Consider the following 19,100-nt stretch of genomic DNA (forward strand, 5'->3'; position numbering starts at 1 on the left):
ATTGGTTGTGTGTTGATGCAGAAAGGTAAGGTTATAGCTTATGCCTCCAGGCAACTTAAGATTCACGAGAGGAACTACTCGACTCATGATCTCGAGTTGGAGCAGTAGTTTTTACTCTCAAGATATGGTGCCACTACCTCTATGGTGTTGATGTGGATGTGTTCACAGACCACAAAAGTCTCCAGTATGTTTTCAGTCAGAAGGAACTTAATCTCAGACAAAGGAGGTGGTTAGAGTTGCTCAAGGATTACGACATGTGTATCTTCTATAACCCAAGTAAGACTAATGTTGTTGTTGATGCTATGAGCAGGTTGTCCATGGGGAGTACTGCTCATGTTAAGGAAGGCAAGAAAGAATTGGCAAAGGAAGTTCACAGACTTGCACATTTGGGAGTCTGTTTATTGGATTCCAATGAAGGTGGAGTTGTTGTGATGAGTGCGGATGTTAGTGTCAGAAGTGAAAGAGAAACAAGTCAAAGACCCCGTCTTACTTGAACTAAAGGCAAATGTTCATGAGCAGAAGGTGATGACTTTTGAACAAGGGGGAGATGGTGTGTTGAGATATCAAGGTAGATTGTGTGTTCCAAAGGTGGATGAGCTCCAAGAGAGGATCATGAAAGAAGCTCATAGCTCGAGATATTCGATCCATCTAGGTTCCACAAAGATGTATCATGACTTGAGAGAAGTCTATTTGTGGAATAGTATGAAGAGGTGCATTGAAAATTTTGTAGCTAAGTGCCCAAATTGCCAGCAAGTCAAGGTAGAACACCAAAGGCCATATGGTGTGGCTTAGAATATAGCTCTTCTGGAATGGAAGTGGGAGATGATTAATATGGACTTCATTACTGGTTTGTCGTGATCTCGCAAGCAACATGATTTGATTTGAGTGATTGTAGATCGGATGACTAAATCAGCCCATTTCTTGCTGATAAAGACTACCAATTCAGCAGAAGATTATGCAAGTTTATACATCTGTGAGATAGTCCGACTTTACGGAGTCCCTTTGTCCATCATTTCATATAGGGACGCGTAGTTCACCGGTTAGTTTTAGAAGTCATTTCAGAAAGGTTTGGGTTTGAAGGTAAAATTTAGTACTGCTTTTCATCTTATGGTCAAGCGGAGCGCACTATTCAGGCATTAGAGGATATGTTGAGAGCATGTGTATTGGATTTCAAAGGGAATTGGGATGACCACTTGCCTTTTATAGATTTTGCATACAATAATAACTATCACTCCAGTATTCATATGGCTCCTTATGAGGCTCTTTATGAGCGAAGGTGTAGGTCTCCTATTGGTTCATTTGAGGTTGGTGAAGCTGAGTTGATAGGTACAGACTTAGTTCATCAATCCATGGAGAAGGTTAAAATAATCCAAGGGAGGCTGAGAACAACATAGAGAAATCCTATACAGATGTTAGGAGAAGAGATTTGGAGTTTGAGGTTAATGATTGGGTCTATTTGAAGGTTTCACCTATGAAGGGTGTTATGAGATTTGGTAAGAAGGGAAAGATCAGTCCTTGATACATAGAGAGTTGGCAATGTGGCTTATGAGTTGGAGCTACCATCAGAGTTGGCAGCAATCCGTCCGGTATTTCATATCTCTATGCTAAAGAAGTGTTTGGGCGATCCTTCACTTATTGTGCCTGTCGAGAATATTGGTATCAGGGACAATCTATCTTATGTAGAGATTCTAGTCCAGATTCTTGATCGCCAGATTCGCAAGTTGAGAACCAAGGAGGTTGCATCAGTCAAAGTCTTGTGGCGAACTAAGTTTGTTAAGCAGGCTATATGGGAGGCCGAGGAAGATATGAAGAAGAGATACCTTCATCTCCTTTCTTCCGAGTTAGTTCCAGTCCAAGGTATTAACTTTTCCTAAAGTACTTATTCAATTCAGTCCCTCTTTCATTATTTTGAGTTCGTTAGTTTTAATGGGTATGTTGCACAAATTTAGGGTTGTTAAACATTTCCCTACCCTTTCCATGCTCAGTTCATCCATCATTCGAGGACGAATGATTCCAAGGGTGAGATATTGTAACACCCCAAAAATTTCTAAGCTAAGGCCCGAACCATTCTTTAATTGCCTGTAAAATTGAATCGGGTGATCCTTAAATTACTCATATGTGTAAATGTCATTTCTTTGGTGTTCGAATGGATTTGGATATGACTTAAGGTCACAAGAACCCCTAGCACAAAGTTGAGTTGAAATCTTCATTTTCGTTTAAGTTTTGACATAAGTTCCTACTTAGATCAACTTCAAAAGATCATATCTCCCAACACATAATTAACTAGGTGGCTTATCACTTACCAAATTAAAGGTCTTTGAATCCTCTTTTAAACGTCACTCAGTTTGCCTCAATCATGTTTGGAGTAAAAAGTTATTGACCATTTTACCAAAGACTGTCAAACTAGAGTTTTCTAAGTCTGTGAACGATGGCCCGAACCGATGGGCGATGGGTTGAATGATGACCCGTCCTGTTAGGCCATCGTTAGAGTACTGGGGTAACCTTTTGGGACCCAAATCTTATGGATCCAACCGACGGAAAGTAGGTGGACCTTTTGACCGTCGTTCGGACCCGTAAATGGACTCTTAAGCCTTGAAAACTCAATATAAAATCCACAGATGGGATCTACGATCCGTGGGTCAAACCACAACCCGTAGATGGTCCCGTGGATAGTTTTTGACAGCTTTTAAAGAGGGGTAGTTCAGACTTTTTCCACCCTCTCTAAGCCTAACCCACAAATTTTTTCCCCACCTAATTAGGGTCTAAATAGTGTTAAAACATTATTTTACATTCTTTAACACTTCATAGACTTAGAGCAAGGATTCAAGAGGAGAAAAGCTAGGGTTTTCTATCGTTCTTCAAATTTCATCGATTTCACCAAGAACTCTGTTCTTCCCAGGTATGTAAGGCTATCATAGTGATGGACTGAGTTCGTCCTCACGCCCTACATCTACTTTCTATCAGTAAAGAATATTCTAGGGTTACATCCTTAGTTTTGATGATTCTTGAGATGAGTTCGGTGTTGAATTCTGAGTTGTTATTCCTAATTTTCGAGTTGCTATATATTATGTATTGAGACTCTTGAAGTTGATTATTCATGCCTATTTTTCATCATGAACCTTATTATTTGAAGTATTCACTAAGTTATTGATTTTAAATTGATTTTCTCATAAAGTAAAAAGTAGTTTTTGAGGAAAGTTTAAAGAGGCATTTTGAGTAAAGCTTAAGGGAATTATTGACTCCCAAATTTATCATTTTTACAGTGAGAAAAGAGAAACTTTGATTGCCAAACGAGTAACGAGTTCACAGTTAATTCAGAGCATTTGTCTCCTTTAAGAGGATAGTTGAGTAATTATCTCAAACAAGAGGAAGAGTAATGTTTTTATACATGGGAGTAGTATTGAGTACCGATATGGGGAGAGTTGAGACAAATCACAGCCCCCATAAATCATGTCTTGCCAACATGGGTACTGGATCATACTTTTTAGATGAATCCTTAGAGCCTTCAAGCATAGCTTAATGGATCCACTAAGTTGAGGTGTTCTATATCCCGGAACGATATAGAACAGTTCTGGCAGTGTGGACAAGACGTTGTATCATCACTTAGCTCATAGTGATGGTTGTCGGTTAGAGAATCTCCCAATAGAGTTAAAGTATTTTTTTATATATCACTTTTTTATGTTAAAGTTCAGAAAATGAGAAAGTATTTTTGTAAAGTTTTAATGATTTCACTTCCTTATTTATTTACATTTAGTCAAGTATATATCTATAACTATTGTAGTCCTATCATTCAGGTGTTTTCTATTCAACTATATTACATACTCGTACATTCAATATACTGATGTCATTCGACCTGCATCTTTTATGATGCAAATACAAGTGTTCAAGATTCAACAACAGGCGATTCGTTGAGATCGCTTTGCGCTTCAGACAGCTTTGGCGAGCCTCCTTGCCTTCCGGAGGATTTCACAATTTACTTTCATGTTATTGTTGAGTTGTCGTGGGTATTGTCCCGACTTCTATCCTAGTATTAGAGGCTTCATAGATAGTTAGAGTTGATGAGTCTCAGTATTTCCCTTTTGTTTGAGATGTTTTGAGATTGTTTTGCAAACTATTATTATTATTGCACATAAGTATTTTCAGATAGTTGAGTTAAGTATTTACTTAAGTTTGATAGTTATAAGTTCTATTTTAAATATTTCTTATTCTTGAGTAAGTCTTTTGTTAAACATTCAGTCAGGTCAAGGGTTCTCTTGGGGATCAGAAATGATTCTCGAGTGTCAGCCACGTCTATGGCATAGGCTCGGGGCGTGACAGTTTAAAAACATAGGTTGCCCTTCAAATGACGGGTTGACTTATAGTTGAAATTATTTCTATATAAGCAAAGATGGCTACTATATCTTCACAACCTAGCAATACTTTTAATAATTTACAAAACACAACAATAATTACCATTTTATAGAGAACATCTCCTCTATCTCTCTCTCTTTATCGCTCACCTCTCTCCCCCCCTCTCTCCCTCTCTCACAATAATTTGTTCTGTAAAAACTATTGTGTTATACATAATTTTGGTTATCTTGATTCTAGTCATCGACTAGTTTCTATAAAACGAAGACTTGAATTCTAAGGAGAACAATGTAATCAACAGTGTCATAGAACAACTGGTTTTCTTTGATTTCACCATTGTTGGCGGGGATTAGCTGCTTGAGAGCCCATAGTTTTCATAATCAGAGGGAATGAATGAGAAGATACTTGTATCAGTTATATTTTTATAGCGCAAATGAATACAAACAATTGAAGAGTGAATTATTACAAATTATAATATGTATGTATTAGCTTGTACGTATCAATTTGTATTCACCCGATACAATATGTATCTAATGAAACATATTGAATTCGAGAAATAACAAAAAATTAGAATTTCAGAAGTTGCAGGTTCCACCGACGAGGCCAAACCACGGCTCGTGGTCTGAACCACGGATCGTAGGTAGGGTCGGTGTCTGGCAACCTAGACCTCCCAAGAAAAACCTCAACCTACGGCCGGACCTACAGACCAGAGGTGGACCACGGTCTGTGGTTCGAACCCCCAGCCTTCAGCTCCCAGATGCCAAACAACGAGTCATGTCCGTCGTTGGCCCCAAAAGCTTTTAAGCTAAGGTCATTTTGGTCTTTTCCCCTATGTGTTGGACATCTAAACTATGCCATTTAACCCCTAAACTATGTAGTTTTGATGAGTTTAAGCCTAGTAACTTAATCAGAACCTACCCTAAGCGATTCATTCACCTAAATTCGCAAAGGCTAGAGAAAAAAGAGAAGAAGCATTCAACCAATCCTTCTTCAAGAACGCATCAAGTTTTTTTCAGTTCCAGCCCCAAAATCAAAGGATTTCTTCGTAGATTTCATCACCAGGTATGTGGGATTTCACTAGTGGGTTCCTTTCATCCACTAGGTCCCTAGAATTCAGTTAGATTCTTGATTCATTATATCTTGCTTAGACCTAGGGTTTCTAAAACCTTAGAAATAGGTTGTGATTTAGCTATTATAGTATTCTTAATCTGATTATCAAGTTTTCGTGGAATCATTACTTAGTTCCTTGCATGAAACTCATAACCCTAGTTGTGTAGATTCGTTTAGTTCATGAATTACACTAGTTAGGTCATATAAACAGATATATACATGCCTCAGATTTTCAATGTTTCATTATCAGTACATAAATGTTGCATTCTCAGTTAGCATGTCAAAATATTGAGCTAATCTAATATTTCAGTTAAGTTGTGTCATACACACTCCAGTTGGGAGTATGCTTAGCACCGAGTTGGACTAGGGTTCAGCGTACCCTCATAGTCCCAGAACTACGTGCCTCCGTAGGTTATAAGTGCCCTCCGTTGGGCATCAGATTTAGTGATCACGTCAGTTATGCCTTTATACCACTAGCAAAGTATATTGGGTCCTCTCGATGAGGCGTATACATCAGACTCCATGTTTAGCTCACATGGTTTTATGTCGGTTATTAGTAGCTCCCACAGTCAGACTTTAGTGCATTTGACCATGATTTTAGTTTATACTTCGGTATTTAGTAAGCATGACATATTCATCATTTAGTACTTGGTCATTGAATTCAGTTCAGCTTTTCAGTATATTGTAGTATTTACATTCATATTCAATTATATCATTCCTCAATTACGCTTTGTTCAGTTTATATGTTTGCTCAACTATATTCTATATCATGCATGCTCAGTACATTCCAAGTATTGACACATACTTTGCGCTACATCCTTTTATGATGGTTCAGGTACTCAGCATCCAGATCACGAATAGATCGGTTCCCAATTCGTACTATGCAACTTCAGTGGTGAGTCCTCATACTTCGAGGACAATAGACATGCTTTTCAGATTCAGTCTTTCATTTTTGTTTTCAATTTTTCTAGGGTTAGCTGGGGCATGTCCCAACAACTCTAGTCAGTTAGAGGCTTTTTCAGACATAGTATTAGATCCAGCTTTAGTTTTTGAGTGATTGTTCAGTATCACTAAACTCTTAGTACTTTATATATAATCAAATCAGTATTGGGTATTCCCCACCATTCAGTTATCTATTGTTTTAGCTTCCGCATAGTATCTTTTATTTAGTTATCTTTTAGTATGCTTATGATATGCCAGCGCTTGGGGTCACTCGTGATCCTAGGTCTTGCGTTTACGTCAAGGGGATAGCCTCGGGGCATGAAAAACTTGGTATTAGAGCATTAGGTTTAATAGTCCTTGGATGTATGAAAAGCCGCACTAAGTAGAGTCTCTTTCATTAGTGTGAAGTGCACCACATCTAATGAGAGGGAGACTACAAAGTGTTTTAGGAAAATTTTCACTTTCTTTCTATTCTTATCGTGCGTAGGTATGATCTTCTTTCTAATTCATCATTATGCATTTCATATCATGCCTCCTCGTAAAGCTTACGCAAGGAATGCTAATGCCTGCAAAGCTAACACAGTTCCTCCAGTTCCATACCATGAGGTTTCAAATGCAGAGTTTCAGAATATTATCCAGCTTTTGGCTCAGAGTGTGACCAATTAGAAAAATTAGCATACTCGAGTTCCTACTAATGTTAATAATGGGTCAGCAACAACCAAGGTTCGAGATTTTATTCGGATGAATCCGCTAGAGTTTCTAGTGTCGCAGGTTGGTTAGGACCCACACAATTTCGTTGATGAGGTTAAGAAAATCTTTGGAGTAATGTAAGTAACTGGTTTTGATAGGGTAGAGTTGACATCCTATCAGCTTAAGGATATGGCTCACATTTGGTTCACTCAATGGAAAGAAAATAGGGGTACAGATACAACTCCTATTACTTGAGAGTGTTTTACTGGAGCTTTTCTGGACACGTTCTTCCCGAGGGTGTTGAGAGAGGCTAAAGCTCAGGAGTTTATGAATTTGAGACAAGGTACAATGTCATTCCAAAAGTACGGGTTGAAGTTCACTCAACTCTTTAGGTATGCTCTACACATGGTTGCTGATTCGAGGGCACAAATGAGTAAGTTTCTGTTTGGGGTATCCGACTTGGTGAAAACAGAGTGTAGGAATGCTATGTATATAGAAGATATGAATATCTTTAGGCTTATGACTCATGCTGAGCAGGTTGAGGGAGCTAAGCTTAGGGAAATGGCTAAGGACAACAAGAAGTCTAGAACATGCAACTATTTGTACTCTCAATAGAAATCGGTTCGTGGAAATTGCTTACAGTATTAACATAGGTCTATAGCCCTAGCACCTTCATCGGCTAGTGCTTCATCCCCCAGGTTTCGATAGGATCAGAAGGGTAGAGCATTAGGCTTTAAGTCTCAAGGGAGTGCTTCAGGTAATAGGACTTACCCAACTTGTCCAAAGTGTGGTAGGAACCATCCGGGTGAGTGTCTTGCAGGCAAGGAAGGGTTCTTTGGGTGTGGTCAGTCTGGCCATAGGTTGAGGGATTGCCCTTCTGCCAGGTAGGGGCAATGAGGTAACAACAATAGGGAGCACTAGCAGGTTGCCCCTCTCAGCAGGGTACTTCATCTGGTACAAGTGGCGGTCAACACCAGAATAGGTTGTATGCTCTCCAGGCTCGCCAGGATCAGGAAGATTCTCCTGATGTGGTCATTGGTACGTTGCGAGTCTTTCACTTAGATGTTTATGCTTTACTAGATCCAGGGGCTACTTTGTCTTTTGTAACTCCTTATATAGCGATAATCTTTGGTGTCACTCCAGAAACTCTCTCAGAACCCTTCTCAGTCTCTACTCCAATTGGTGCCCCAGCTATAGCTAGATGGGTATACACAAATTGTCCTGTCTCAGTCTCTCAGAAAGTCACCTTAGCAAATCTTGTAGAGTTAGAAATGGTAGATTTAGATATCAATCTAGGCATGGATTGGTTACATTCCTGATTATCCTTCAATCGATTGTAGAACTAAGATCATTCGATTTCATTTTCCAAACGAGCCAGTCTTAGAATGGAAGGGTAGTAGCTTAGTGCCTATAGGTCGATTTATATTTTACCTTAAGGCCAGAAAGATGATATTTAAAGGGTAGTGTAGCTAGCACGTGTTGAGGAAAAAGGGAAGGAATTAGCAAAAGATGTTCACTGGCTTACTCGCTTAGGAGTTGGTCTTACGGACATGTCAGATGGCGGTGTGATAGTTCAGAATAGATCGGAATCTTTATTGGTAGCGGAGGTTAAGGAAAAACAAGACGGTGATCCTATGTTACTCCAGTTGGAAGGTGCAGTTCATCAGCAGAAAGTAGAGTTTTTCTCCCAAGGGGGAGATGATAGCTTATGTGTTCCTAAGGTGGATGAGTAGGTGAGCAGCCATGATTTGGGCCAGATTCGGTTCATAATGCTATGGAAAAAGTTCAACTCATCAGAGATAGATTTAAGACAGAAGTCCTATGCAGATGTAAGGAGAAGGGAATTAGAGTTTGAATTAAATGATTGGGTTTTCCTGAAAGTGTCACCTATGAAGGGGTGATGAGATTTGGAAAGAAAGGGAAGCTTAGTCCGAGATATGTAGGTCCTTACAAAATCCTGAAAAGGGTTGGAAATGTGGTTTATGAGTTAGAGTTGCCAACAGAACTAGCAGCAGTCCATCCAATCTTTCACATTTCCTTGTTTAAGAAGTGTATGGGTGATCCAACATCGATAGTACCATTAGAGAGTGTGGTTGTGAAGGATAGTCTCACATATGAGGAGGTACCAGTTGAGATTCTTGACCTTTAGGTTCGTAGGTTGGGAAATAAAGAAGTAGCTTCAGTGAAGGTTTTGTGGAGGAGTCAGTCCGTAGAGGGAACTACTTTGGGAAGGAAAAGCAGTCATGAAGGCCAAGTATCCTCATCTTTTTCCTTCCAATTCCGTTTCAGCTTGAGGTAATAGTCCTCTCCAGTCTCTCAGTTTACTCTTGCATAAATTCGGTCTTAGTATCATGTTTCTTCAGTTGTTCTTGCATTTTCAGCATATTTGCATGTTCTTGGAACTCAGTTCAGTCAGATTTCAGTTTCTAGTACTTAGTGGTAGGGATTGCTGCTCCTTCCCTCTATACTCACCTAGTTTAGACTTCATTCAAGGATGAATGTTCCTAAGAGGGAGATAATGTAACACCGCGGATTTGAGAAAGACCAAATATGTAGAATTTCAGAAGTTGTAGTGCCATCGACGAGGCCAAACCACGGCCCGTGGTCTGAACCACGGACCGTAAGAAGGGTCCGTAGTTGGCCACCCATAACTCCCCAGAAAAACCTTGACCTATGGCCGAACCTACGGACCCTAGTTGGGACCACGGTACGTGGTTTAGACCCCCAAGCCTTCAGCTCCCAAACGCCAAACAATGAGATGACAGGACGAACCGTAGGTCCATCCATGGTCCGTTGGTCATGCCCGTCGTTGGCCCTAACAACTTTTAAGCTAAGGTCGTTTTGTTCTTTTCCCCTATGCGTTGGACATCTAAACTACGTCATTTAACCCCTAAACTACGTAGTTTTGATTAATTTAAGCCTAGTAACTTAATCAGAACCTACCCTAAGCAATTCATTCACCTAAATTTGCCAAAACTAGAGCAAAAAGAGAAGAAGCAGTCGACTGTGTCCTCTTCAAGAACACAACAAGTTTTCTTCAGTTCCAGCCCCAAAATCGAAGGATTTCTCCATAGATTTCGTCACCAAGTATGTGGGATTTCAATAGTGGGTTCCATTCATCCACTAGGTCCCTAAAATTTAGTCAGATTCTTGATTCATTATATCTTGCTTAGACCTAGGGTTTCTAAAACCTTAGATATTGGTTTTGATTTCTCTGTTATATTATTCTTAATCAGATAATCATGTTTTCATGGAATCATTGCTTAGTTCCTTGCATGAAACTCAGAAACCTAGTTGTGTAGATTCATTTAGTTCTTGAATTACACTAGCTAGGTCACATAAACAGATATATACATGCCTCACATTTCAAATGTTTCATTATCAGTACTTAAATGTTGCATTCTCAGTTAGCATGCCAAAATGTTGAGCTAATCCAGTATTTCAATTAAGTTGTGTCATACACATTCCAGTTGAGGGTAGGCTTAGCACCAAATTGGACTAGGGTTCAACGTACCCTCATAATCCTAGAACTGCGTGCCTCCGTAGGTTATAAGTCCCCTCTATTGGGCATCAGATTTAGTGAACACACTAGTCATGCCTTTATACCCCTGACAAAGTATATTGGGTCCTCTCGATGGTGCGTATACATTGGACTCCAAGTTTAGCTCACGTGGTTTTATGTCGGTTATTAGTATCTCCCACACTCAGACTTTAGTGCATTTGACCAGGATTTTAGTTTATACTTCGGTATTCAATCAGCATGTCATATTCAGGATTTAGTACTTGGTCATTGCATTTAGTTCTGCTTTTTAGTAAAATGCAGTATTTATATTCATATTCGGTTATATCATTGCTCAATTACACGTTGTTCAGTTTATATGTTTGTCAAGCTATATCCAATATCCTGAATGCTCAGTACATTCCAAGTACTAACACATACTCTGCGCTACATTCTTTCATGATGTTGGTTCAGGTACTCAACATCCAAATCACGCATAGATCAGTTCCCAATCCGTATTCATCAGCTTCAATGGTGAGTCCTCACACTTCGAGGACAATAGACATGTTTTTCAAATTCAGTCTTTCATTTCAGTTTTCAGTTTTGCTAGGATTTACTGGGGCATGTCCCAACAACTCTAGTCTGTTAGAGGCTTTTTCAAACATAGTATTAGATTCAACTTTAGTTTTTGAGTGATTGTTCAGTATCACTAACCTGTTAGTACTTTATGTATAATCAGATCAGTATTGGGTATTCCCCACCATTCAGTTATCTATTGTTTTAGCTTCCGCATAGTATCTTTTATCTAGTTATCTTTTAGTTTGCTTATGATATGCCAGCTTCAGGGTTATCTTGGGGTCACTCATGATCCTAGGTCTCGTGTTTACGTCAAGGGGGTAGCCTCGAGGCGTGACATCTAACATCTTTCATCTATTTCAAAATAGAGATACAACTAGTATTAACCATTATGTATCACCATGTATGTATCAAATACAATATATATATATATATATATATATATGTCATACTGTATGTATCAACTTGCATAAGACTATATCAATGGTCTTTATAAAATTGAGAGAGAGATTTATCAAAATGTATCAGATGAAATCATGAGGGAGAGATGTATAAGATGCAATCCCAACAAATTATACATGTATCGGACTGTATTAATGATTTTTTAAAGCTTCTGTCTTATGTATCAATAGAAAAATTGATACGTACTATCAATTGTTATTAGGTTGATACATACATTATCAAGTCTGCCATTTATATAATTGTATGTCTCTACTTTGGAGTCTCAATGTTGAATACAATCTTGAAGGATAAATAATAAAGTGATACAACCTATGAAGAGGAATACAGAGGCAGAACAAAGTGAGGGGGAGGGAGAGGGAGAGCGAAAGGGAAATGGAGAGAGGGAAGCGAGAGAGAAGAGAGGAGAGAAGAGAGAGAGGAGAGAAAGGGGGATATAAGCGGGACAGAGATAGAATGAGAGAGGTGAGCCTAAAAGTGTCACTAAATTCGATAAATATGAAAAGTATTCTTGGACAAGGTAATTATTTCCCCCATAATATCTCTATGTATGGATTTTTCTCATTATAATTTTGTCTTTCAAATTTGTTGACTTGAAGTTTTACTTTTCAATTGGGCTAATTTTTAATTTTTACTCTTAAAAATTAAACATATACCTAGCAGGACATAAGTTTTATAAAGGTGCAAGCATAACTTTTAGGATGTTATAATGGATTAATATTAGTTTATATCCCATAATTCTTTTTTTTTTGCCTTGACGGGACAAAAATTAAAGTTCAACGCAAAATAGAGATAAATTACAAATGACCCCTTTAACTGTTGTGTTTAATGTGACATTGTGAATTCTAACACATATATATTTAACTCTAATTATACTTAATTTTTTCACACATATTTAATAGAAGGAAAGAGATGATGAAAATCTAGTGATTTACTCTTAATACTCTAAATTACAAATTTATTCTTAATAGAAAAAATGTAATTTGTTTGCCAAGACATTCAAATTGAACTACACGTGTATTACTAAATATTAATGGAAAAAAAATCTAAAGACCATGTATGTCATGTTCTGATTCTACATCCTGAACTTAGCCGATACTCAAAATTATCACTAGTATCAAATGAATTCTTGGTCTGACCTGCTACTAACTGCAGTCCAACGGAGATGTTTGCAAAAAACTGAGACTAACTTCACTGGCTTATCTATAAAGCCTCTAATGTACTAAAGATAGATGTCGAGATAAGGTCTCTGGCTACCTAAATAATCTACTAGCAATGCTTACTAACTATTAAAATCCTTAATAGACTAGATCCCTCACAAAGTAAGGAGGTCTCACCAAAGTTAGATAAAAGTGAGATCATAGTGATGATCTATTACAGGTCATAAATACTTGAATCTGCATCATAAAATAATGCAACGCTAAATGACGCAAGTACATAAAATGTATTGTATGTAGAATAGCTGAATGAAACAACAGGTTGTAACTGAAAATACTGTATCAAAAGAGTAAATCTTAGGATAGACTATAATGAAGTCAATTGAATGGTAAAACATGCATGTGTACTTTATTAGAAACTTTATAACTAAAAATACGTAACAATAGCAAATATTGAAAATAATACAAGTTTATTTTTCTTGGGAAACTTCTTTAACCAACAACTATCCTATGAGCCTCATGATGTGGCCCACATTGTTAGAACCAGTCAATACCTTTCAAAGATAAAGGACAAACTTAAAAATAGATCTAATCTGTGAGCCCTTACCAATGACTTTCTGAGAGTCACACGAATCTATGGCAAGATCCTATCATATGTTGGCAACACAGTTTTGGGGTTTTTATTATCTAACTTCTTATTCAACTTGATGCTCAATACTACTCTGAAAACATGCACTGGTGCTCAATAACTTTAATGTTGTCCCACTTTAGAAAAAAAGTATCATACTTTAAGGGAATGCTGAAAATCTCTTTCTTTGAGTCTATGCTCAATAATACTTCTTTAAAATTGATCTTTACTTGCTTTAAAACAAGACTAGATTTATCTGGAAATCTAACTATATTTCTCAAAGCTGAGATATGATTTCTTTAAAAATTGACTATGCTTCCTTTATGAAAATAAGCCTTTGAGAAAAAATATACTTCCTTTAAGCTCTTACTAAAATATTATATTTAAACTTATTCTATACTTTCTCATGAAAGCAAAGTATAAGAATTAATATGACAAAACTTTCAAATAACTTTCACCTAAAAAAGAGTCTATAAAATAGAATAACCATAACCATCAACCAATGATCACCTACAATATACAATATAATGATTAGCAGGATCAATAAGTGGCGCAAATTTGAAATAATAGAATTTGAAATACTAGACATGAGGTAAAACTCTAATTTTGATATTACTAACCAAAATTGTAGTTGTATGACGTGAGAAGAACTCATTTACTCACTATGATAGAATTACATATCTAGAAGAATAAAAGTTTTGGAGAGGAGCTTGATTGAGAAGCTTGAAATCCTAGATTTATCTTTCTTTGAGGTCTACTCTAAGCTTGAGGAGTTGAGAGTTTAGAATAAGATATAAATTAAGAGAACTACCATGATATACTCCCTCATTGAAGTTAAAATGTTGCGGTTTAGGCTTATGAAAATAATGAAATGACATAAATACCTTAAATGAAACTCTTACTAGATCGAGTCCACGAGGACATTCCATGGCTGGTGGAATGATCTACGACTTGTGGAGTCCCTTAATGGAACTTAAACAGTTTTTCCATATTTCAACTTCTCATACACTAGCCAATTCCATAAATCATGGAATGGTCTATGACTCATGGAGTGCCTCCATGGAACTCAGGCTTAATGTATTCTTCTCTGCTCCAGTTTCACAAGCACAATCTATGGCGCGTGGATGCTTGTATGTGAACCTGTGACTAAAGTTTCAGGTTGGTTATTCTTTGTTAAGTTCTAAGTATTCATAGGTTTAAAATTTAAGGTGTTACAGTATCCCAATTGAAACCATTCATCCTCGAATGATGGTCAATCTAGGGTAAACAACTCATCAAGCTAACTTTTTCTGAGCTGAACCCAAATCAGATGATCTCAGACAACAAAACCAACATGTTAGTAGTCCCCAAAACTCGCTAAGTAGCCTAAAACATGATTTCTAGAAAACTAAGCATGGTTAACTAAATACTCATCCCAAATTCACGCAAATCAATATACAATCAAATATTAAGCTCAATCTAAGGCACAGAAGTCATATCCTACCTCAAAGTAGATGCGTGCTCCAAATCGCTATTTCAGAGCTTTTTCTTTCTCTATGCCTCTAAACATTTCCACAGTATCAAAATAGGATCACAATGTTAAGAAGGTCATTTAGACACCAAAAAACACATTAAATAAAGATGGAAGAAAATTGGAGTCCAACGAGAAAATGTGGGATCCACGCCAGAAATTCTGAAATTGACTTCCTCAAAAGGTCCTATTTAGCTCACCAAATTTGTATCTCTAAATAAGACAAAATTCGAGGCTCGAAACAACCCAAAAACAAGACATGCATAAAATCACCATTAAAACCAAATAAAGAGATCTAGGAAGCCCTATCAGGATGCAATTTACCTCAGACAAAAGGTCTCCAACAATCCTCAAACACACAATTACGCATCCACAAACTTTTCAAACGTCCATTACTTTGAATCACCCAAATCAGAGCTCTAATGATTGAGTAATTGCCAAATGAAATTTCAAGAAATAGGTGAAATGCGTCTTGTCTTATTTATAAAGAATATATGAAAATACAAATGGTGAACGCAACCACGAAGGCCCACGATCACAAGGGCAGTATGTCTTGGCCTTCGTGAATGTGGAGGGGCTCCCACAATTGCAGAAGGCAAGAGACAAGGGAATCGTGAATACATCGTGGATCAGAGCATATGAACGGTAAAGGCAAATGACCCAAGTCTCCGTGAACGTGGCCTAGCCCATGTGATTGTGGAGGCCATCTGACTTGGCATTTGCAAATGCGGCCAAGGGCCCCTCGAATGCGAAGGACACTGAGGCCTATACTAGGGGATGCACATGAGCTAGTTTGGCCAAGTTTCTAAATCTCTGACTAGGTGCTTGGGATTCGTTCGGAACCCGTGTGTGCAAACAAAATATGCTACACCACTAAATTCGATATTTCAGAATCAATAGAGCAGTCCAAACTTCCAACCGAGGTCGTCTTGATAAAACGAGGGTTTCTAACCAAGCTCCATTTTAAGTCATATTCTACGTGGGGACTCAGAATTAGCCTGGAAGCCTCGGATATATATGAAGGGTCATGCAAGACCAAACTCGACAGAGCTAAAAGAACCGTTATAATTTTATTTTGAGGTCGTCTTCCTAACTTTTGACCGAAGTCAGCCGTTCAAATTTCAAAAGATCCAAAACACAAAAACTTGCACAAAAAACAAACAAACAATGAGATGACCGAGATGTTAATCCCAGCAACCCATAAATGACTTCGGGCCTCAATAGAAACTCTCTAAACAATTAAACAAACATATTTACGCAGAAATAACCTGGAGGTCATTACAAAAAATAAATCAAAATCCTCTTTCTACCACCACCCTACCCTCACCCCACCACGCATCTTCTTCACACATACCTCCATCTTCTTCTTCTTCTTTATTTTTTTTATTCTTCATTATTTTCATACCCGATTTCCATCCACCCCACCCCATCTCCACCAGAATCCTCTCCCCCTCAAATAATCATATCCTATTTTAATGCTTATCCAATTTCACCATCTCCATTGTATTCAACTTTTCTCTTTGGCTTTGTTGGTGATTGATAAAATTAATGATTGAGATTAAAAAATAAAATATAATGATGGATTTGTTGGTGATGAGTGGAAATAAATGGAAATTGAAGGTAGTGAAGAAGAAAAAATCTTTATTGACAATGATAGTGGTGATACTTGGTGGTGGATTTGTACCTTTTGATGATGATGATGTAGTTTTAGTGATGAGTTTGTTTATGGGTGTTGAATTTGTGGTGAATTTTTATAGTTTTTTGTGGGGACGATGGTGATAGGGTGAAGTTCGATGGTGGATATGATGGTAGGTGGTGATATATGAAGCGGCTATTTTGATTTTTATGGTGAAATATATAGATTTGATACTAATATGGTGGAAATGATAGTAGTCCCATAGTGATATTTATTGAAGAAGAAACAATTGAATGGCATGGAGAATTTTATTCGAAACATTTGATGTGGTAGTGAGACGGCATTGATGTGTGACACAAGTGTGATACACCTCCCATTGTGCGAGAGGTACTATACATCTCATGGGTAAATAAATTCACTTTTTAGTAGTACAAGTGTGTAATTGATTGTCTTGATAATTTAAGCGTGTAACTGACTTTTTGAGACATATTTAAGGGGTGAATATATGCCTTTTTCCAAAAAAGTAAATTGCATTTAAATGGTGCCCATCAATTATGATTATAACCTTATGAATAAAGGCTAGATATTGTTCTTTTTAATATTTATACTCTTTCAAAGTTTGCATTACATTTATTTTTAATAATTAAATAACATCAGTATATGTACTACAATAACTTACTGATTATGAAACTTTTTAGACAAAGGCTGTCACAATGGAGAAGTTTCTCTCTATTAATTAGAGATATTTACTACTCCCTCTTCTCTAATGTTGCTCCCAATTGCACACGCAAGTGTATGTGGTTGCGCAAGTAATATAGTGGCTCTTAAAAGAATCAGATTATCAAACCCAAAGGGCTTGTCAATTAACTATTTTTACTAAATTATACTGATCTAATTATTTATTTAAGAGTGTCAAAAGAAAAGAATGCAAGAACAAAATAATAAAATTACTTACAATAGTTGGAAAATCCCAGGGCTGCAGCATGCAATGAATCTCATGTATCATATTCTTGGCTTAGAACTAATTTTAGTTGTCAAGTTACTGGTTTATAGGGTTAATTATATGAGTCGGGCTATACACCTCTCGTCGCCTACCCCAATTAGCTACCTAACTACATCGTTGAGCGGGGATAAATAGACTAATTGGCGAGCATTCATATTTCATCTTATTTCGTAACCAAGCGAGTTGTTCGTCCGGTCGTCACTCCTGAACACAAATCACCTCGACTTAATGGGTCGATCAAGCTCTCTATATCCTCTGGTCTATCTAACCTCTCCTCTCCCGATTTTAAGATTAGACAATAGATTTATCTCTAGATGGCCAGTCAAGAAATACTACAACAACAACAACAACATACCTAGTGAAATCCCACTAGGTGGGGTCTGGGGAGGGTAAAGTGTACGCAGACCTTGCCACTACCTCGTGCGAGGTAGAGAGGCTGTTTCCGGAAGACCCTCAGCTCAGGTACATCAAATCCAAGTAAAAGGCGAGGAAGACAGTGTATATACATACCATCAAATACGAAAGATAATATACAATCAACAAAGGAAGACAATGACATCAATAAACAATGAGAGAAGTGAAAAGCAATAAACAACAAAAGGCTATCGAACTCACAGACAAGAACTGCAAGTGCAAGACTAGGACTACTACACACTCTAACAACCCCTACCCTTGCAAGGAGAGACAACACGCTAGCCCTACTAACCTTCAACCTTAATACGAGACCTCCACTCCTTCCTATCTAGAGTCATGTCTTCGGTAATGTGAAGCTGAGCCAAGTCTTGTCTAATCACCTCTCCCCAATACTTCTTAGGCCTACCTCTACCCCTCCGCGTACCCTCTACAACTAGCCCCTCACACCTCCTCACTGGGGCGTCTGCGCCCCGTCTCTTCACATGACCAAACCATCTCAGTCTCGCTTCCCTCAACTTGTCCACCACAGAGGCCACTCCCACCTTCTCCCGGATAACTTCATTCCTAATCCTATCACTCCTAGTATGTCCACACATCCATCTCAACATCCTCATCTCCGCAACCTGCATTTTCTGAACATGAGAGTTCTTGACTGGCCAACACTCCGCTCCATACAACAAGGCCGGTCTAACTACCACTCTGTAGAACTTACCTTTAAGTCTAGGTGGAATTTTCTTATCACACAAGACTCCAGAGGCAAGCCTCCATTTCATCCAAGCAACCCCAATGCGATGTGTAACATCATCATCGATGTCACCACTTCCTTGTATTACAGACCCAAGATACTTAAAACTTTCTTTCTTGGGGATGCTCTGTGTGGCAAGTCTCACTTCTACATCTGCCTCATCCAACGCATCACTGAATTTGCACCCCAAATATTCTGTTTTGGTCCTACTCAACTTAAACCCTTTGGACTCAAGCGTTTGTCTCCACACCTCCAACCTCGCATTAACTCTGTCCCGCGTCTCATCAATCAGTACTATGTCATCCGCAAATAACATACACCATGGGACCTCCTCCTGAATAGACCGCGTCAACTCATCCATCACCAAAGCAAATAGAAAAGGGC

At 38.1% G+C, this 19,100-nt stretch overlaps 1 protein-coding gene across 1 annotated transcript; it reads left to right on the plus strand.

Moving 5' to 3' along the window:
• Positions 1–1,244: 1,244 nt before the first annotated feature.
• Positions 1,245–7,065, plus strand: LOC125813085 (uncharacterized). Its single transcript, XM_049492576.1, has 3 exons — positions 1,245–1,358; positions 1,527–1,857; positions 6,887–7,065. Exons 1-3 carry the CDS (start codon positions 1,245–1,247, stop codon positions 7,063–7,065), a joined length of 624 nt encoding a protein of 207 aa, XP_049348533.1.
• The last annotated feature ends 12,035 nt before the right edge of the window (positions 7,066–19,100 follow it).

This window comes from Solanum verrucosum, unplaced genomic scaffold (genome assembly GCF_900185275.1).
Source record: "Solanum verrucosum unplaced genomic scaffold, falcon-dt-bn FXZP01000256.1, whole genome shotgun sequence".
NCBI classification, from domain to species: domain Eukaryota; kingdom Viridiplantae; phylum Streptophyta; class Magnoliopsida; order Solanales; family Solanaceae; genus Solanum; species Solanum verrucosum.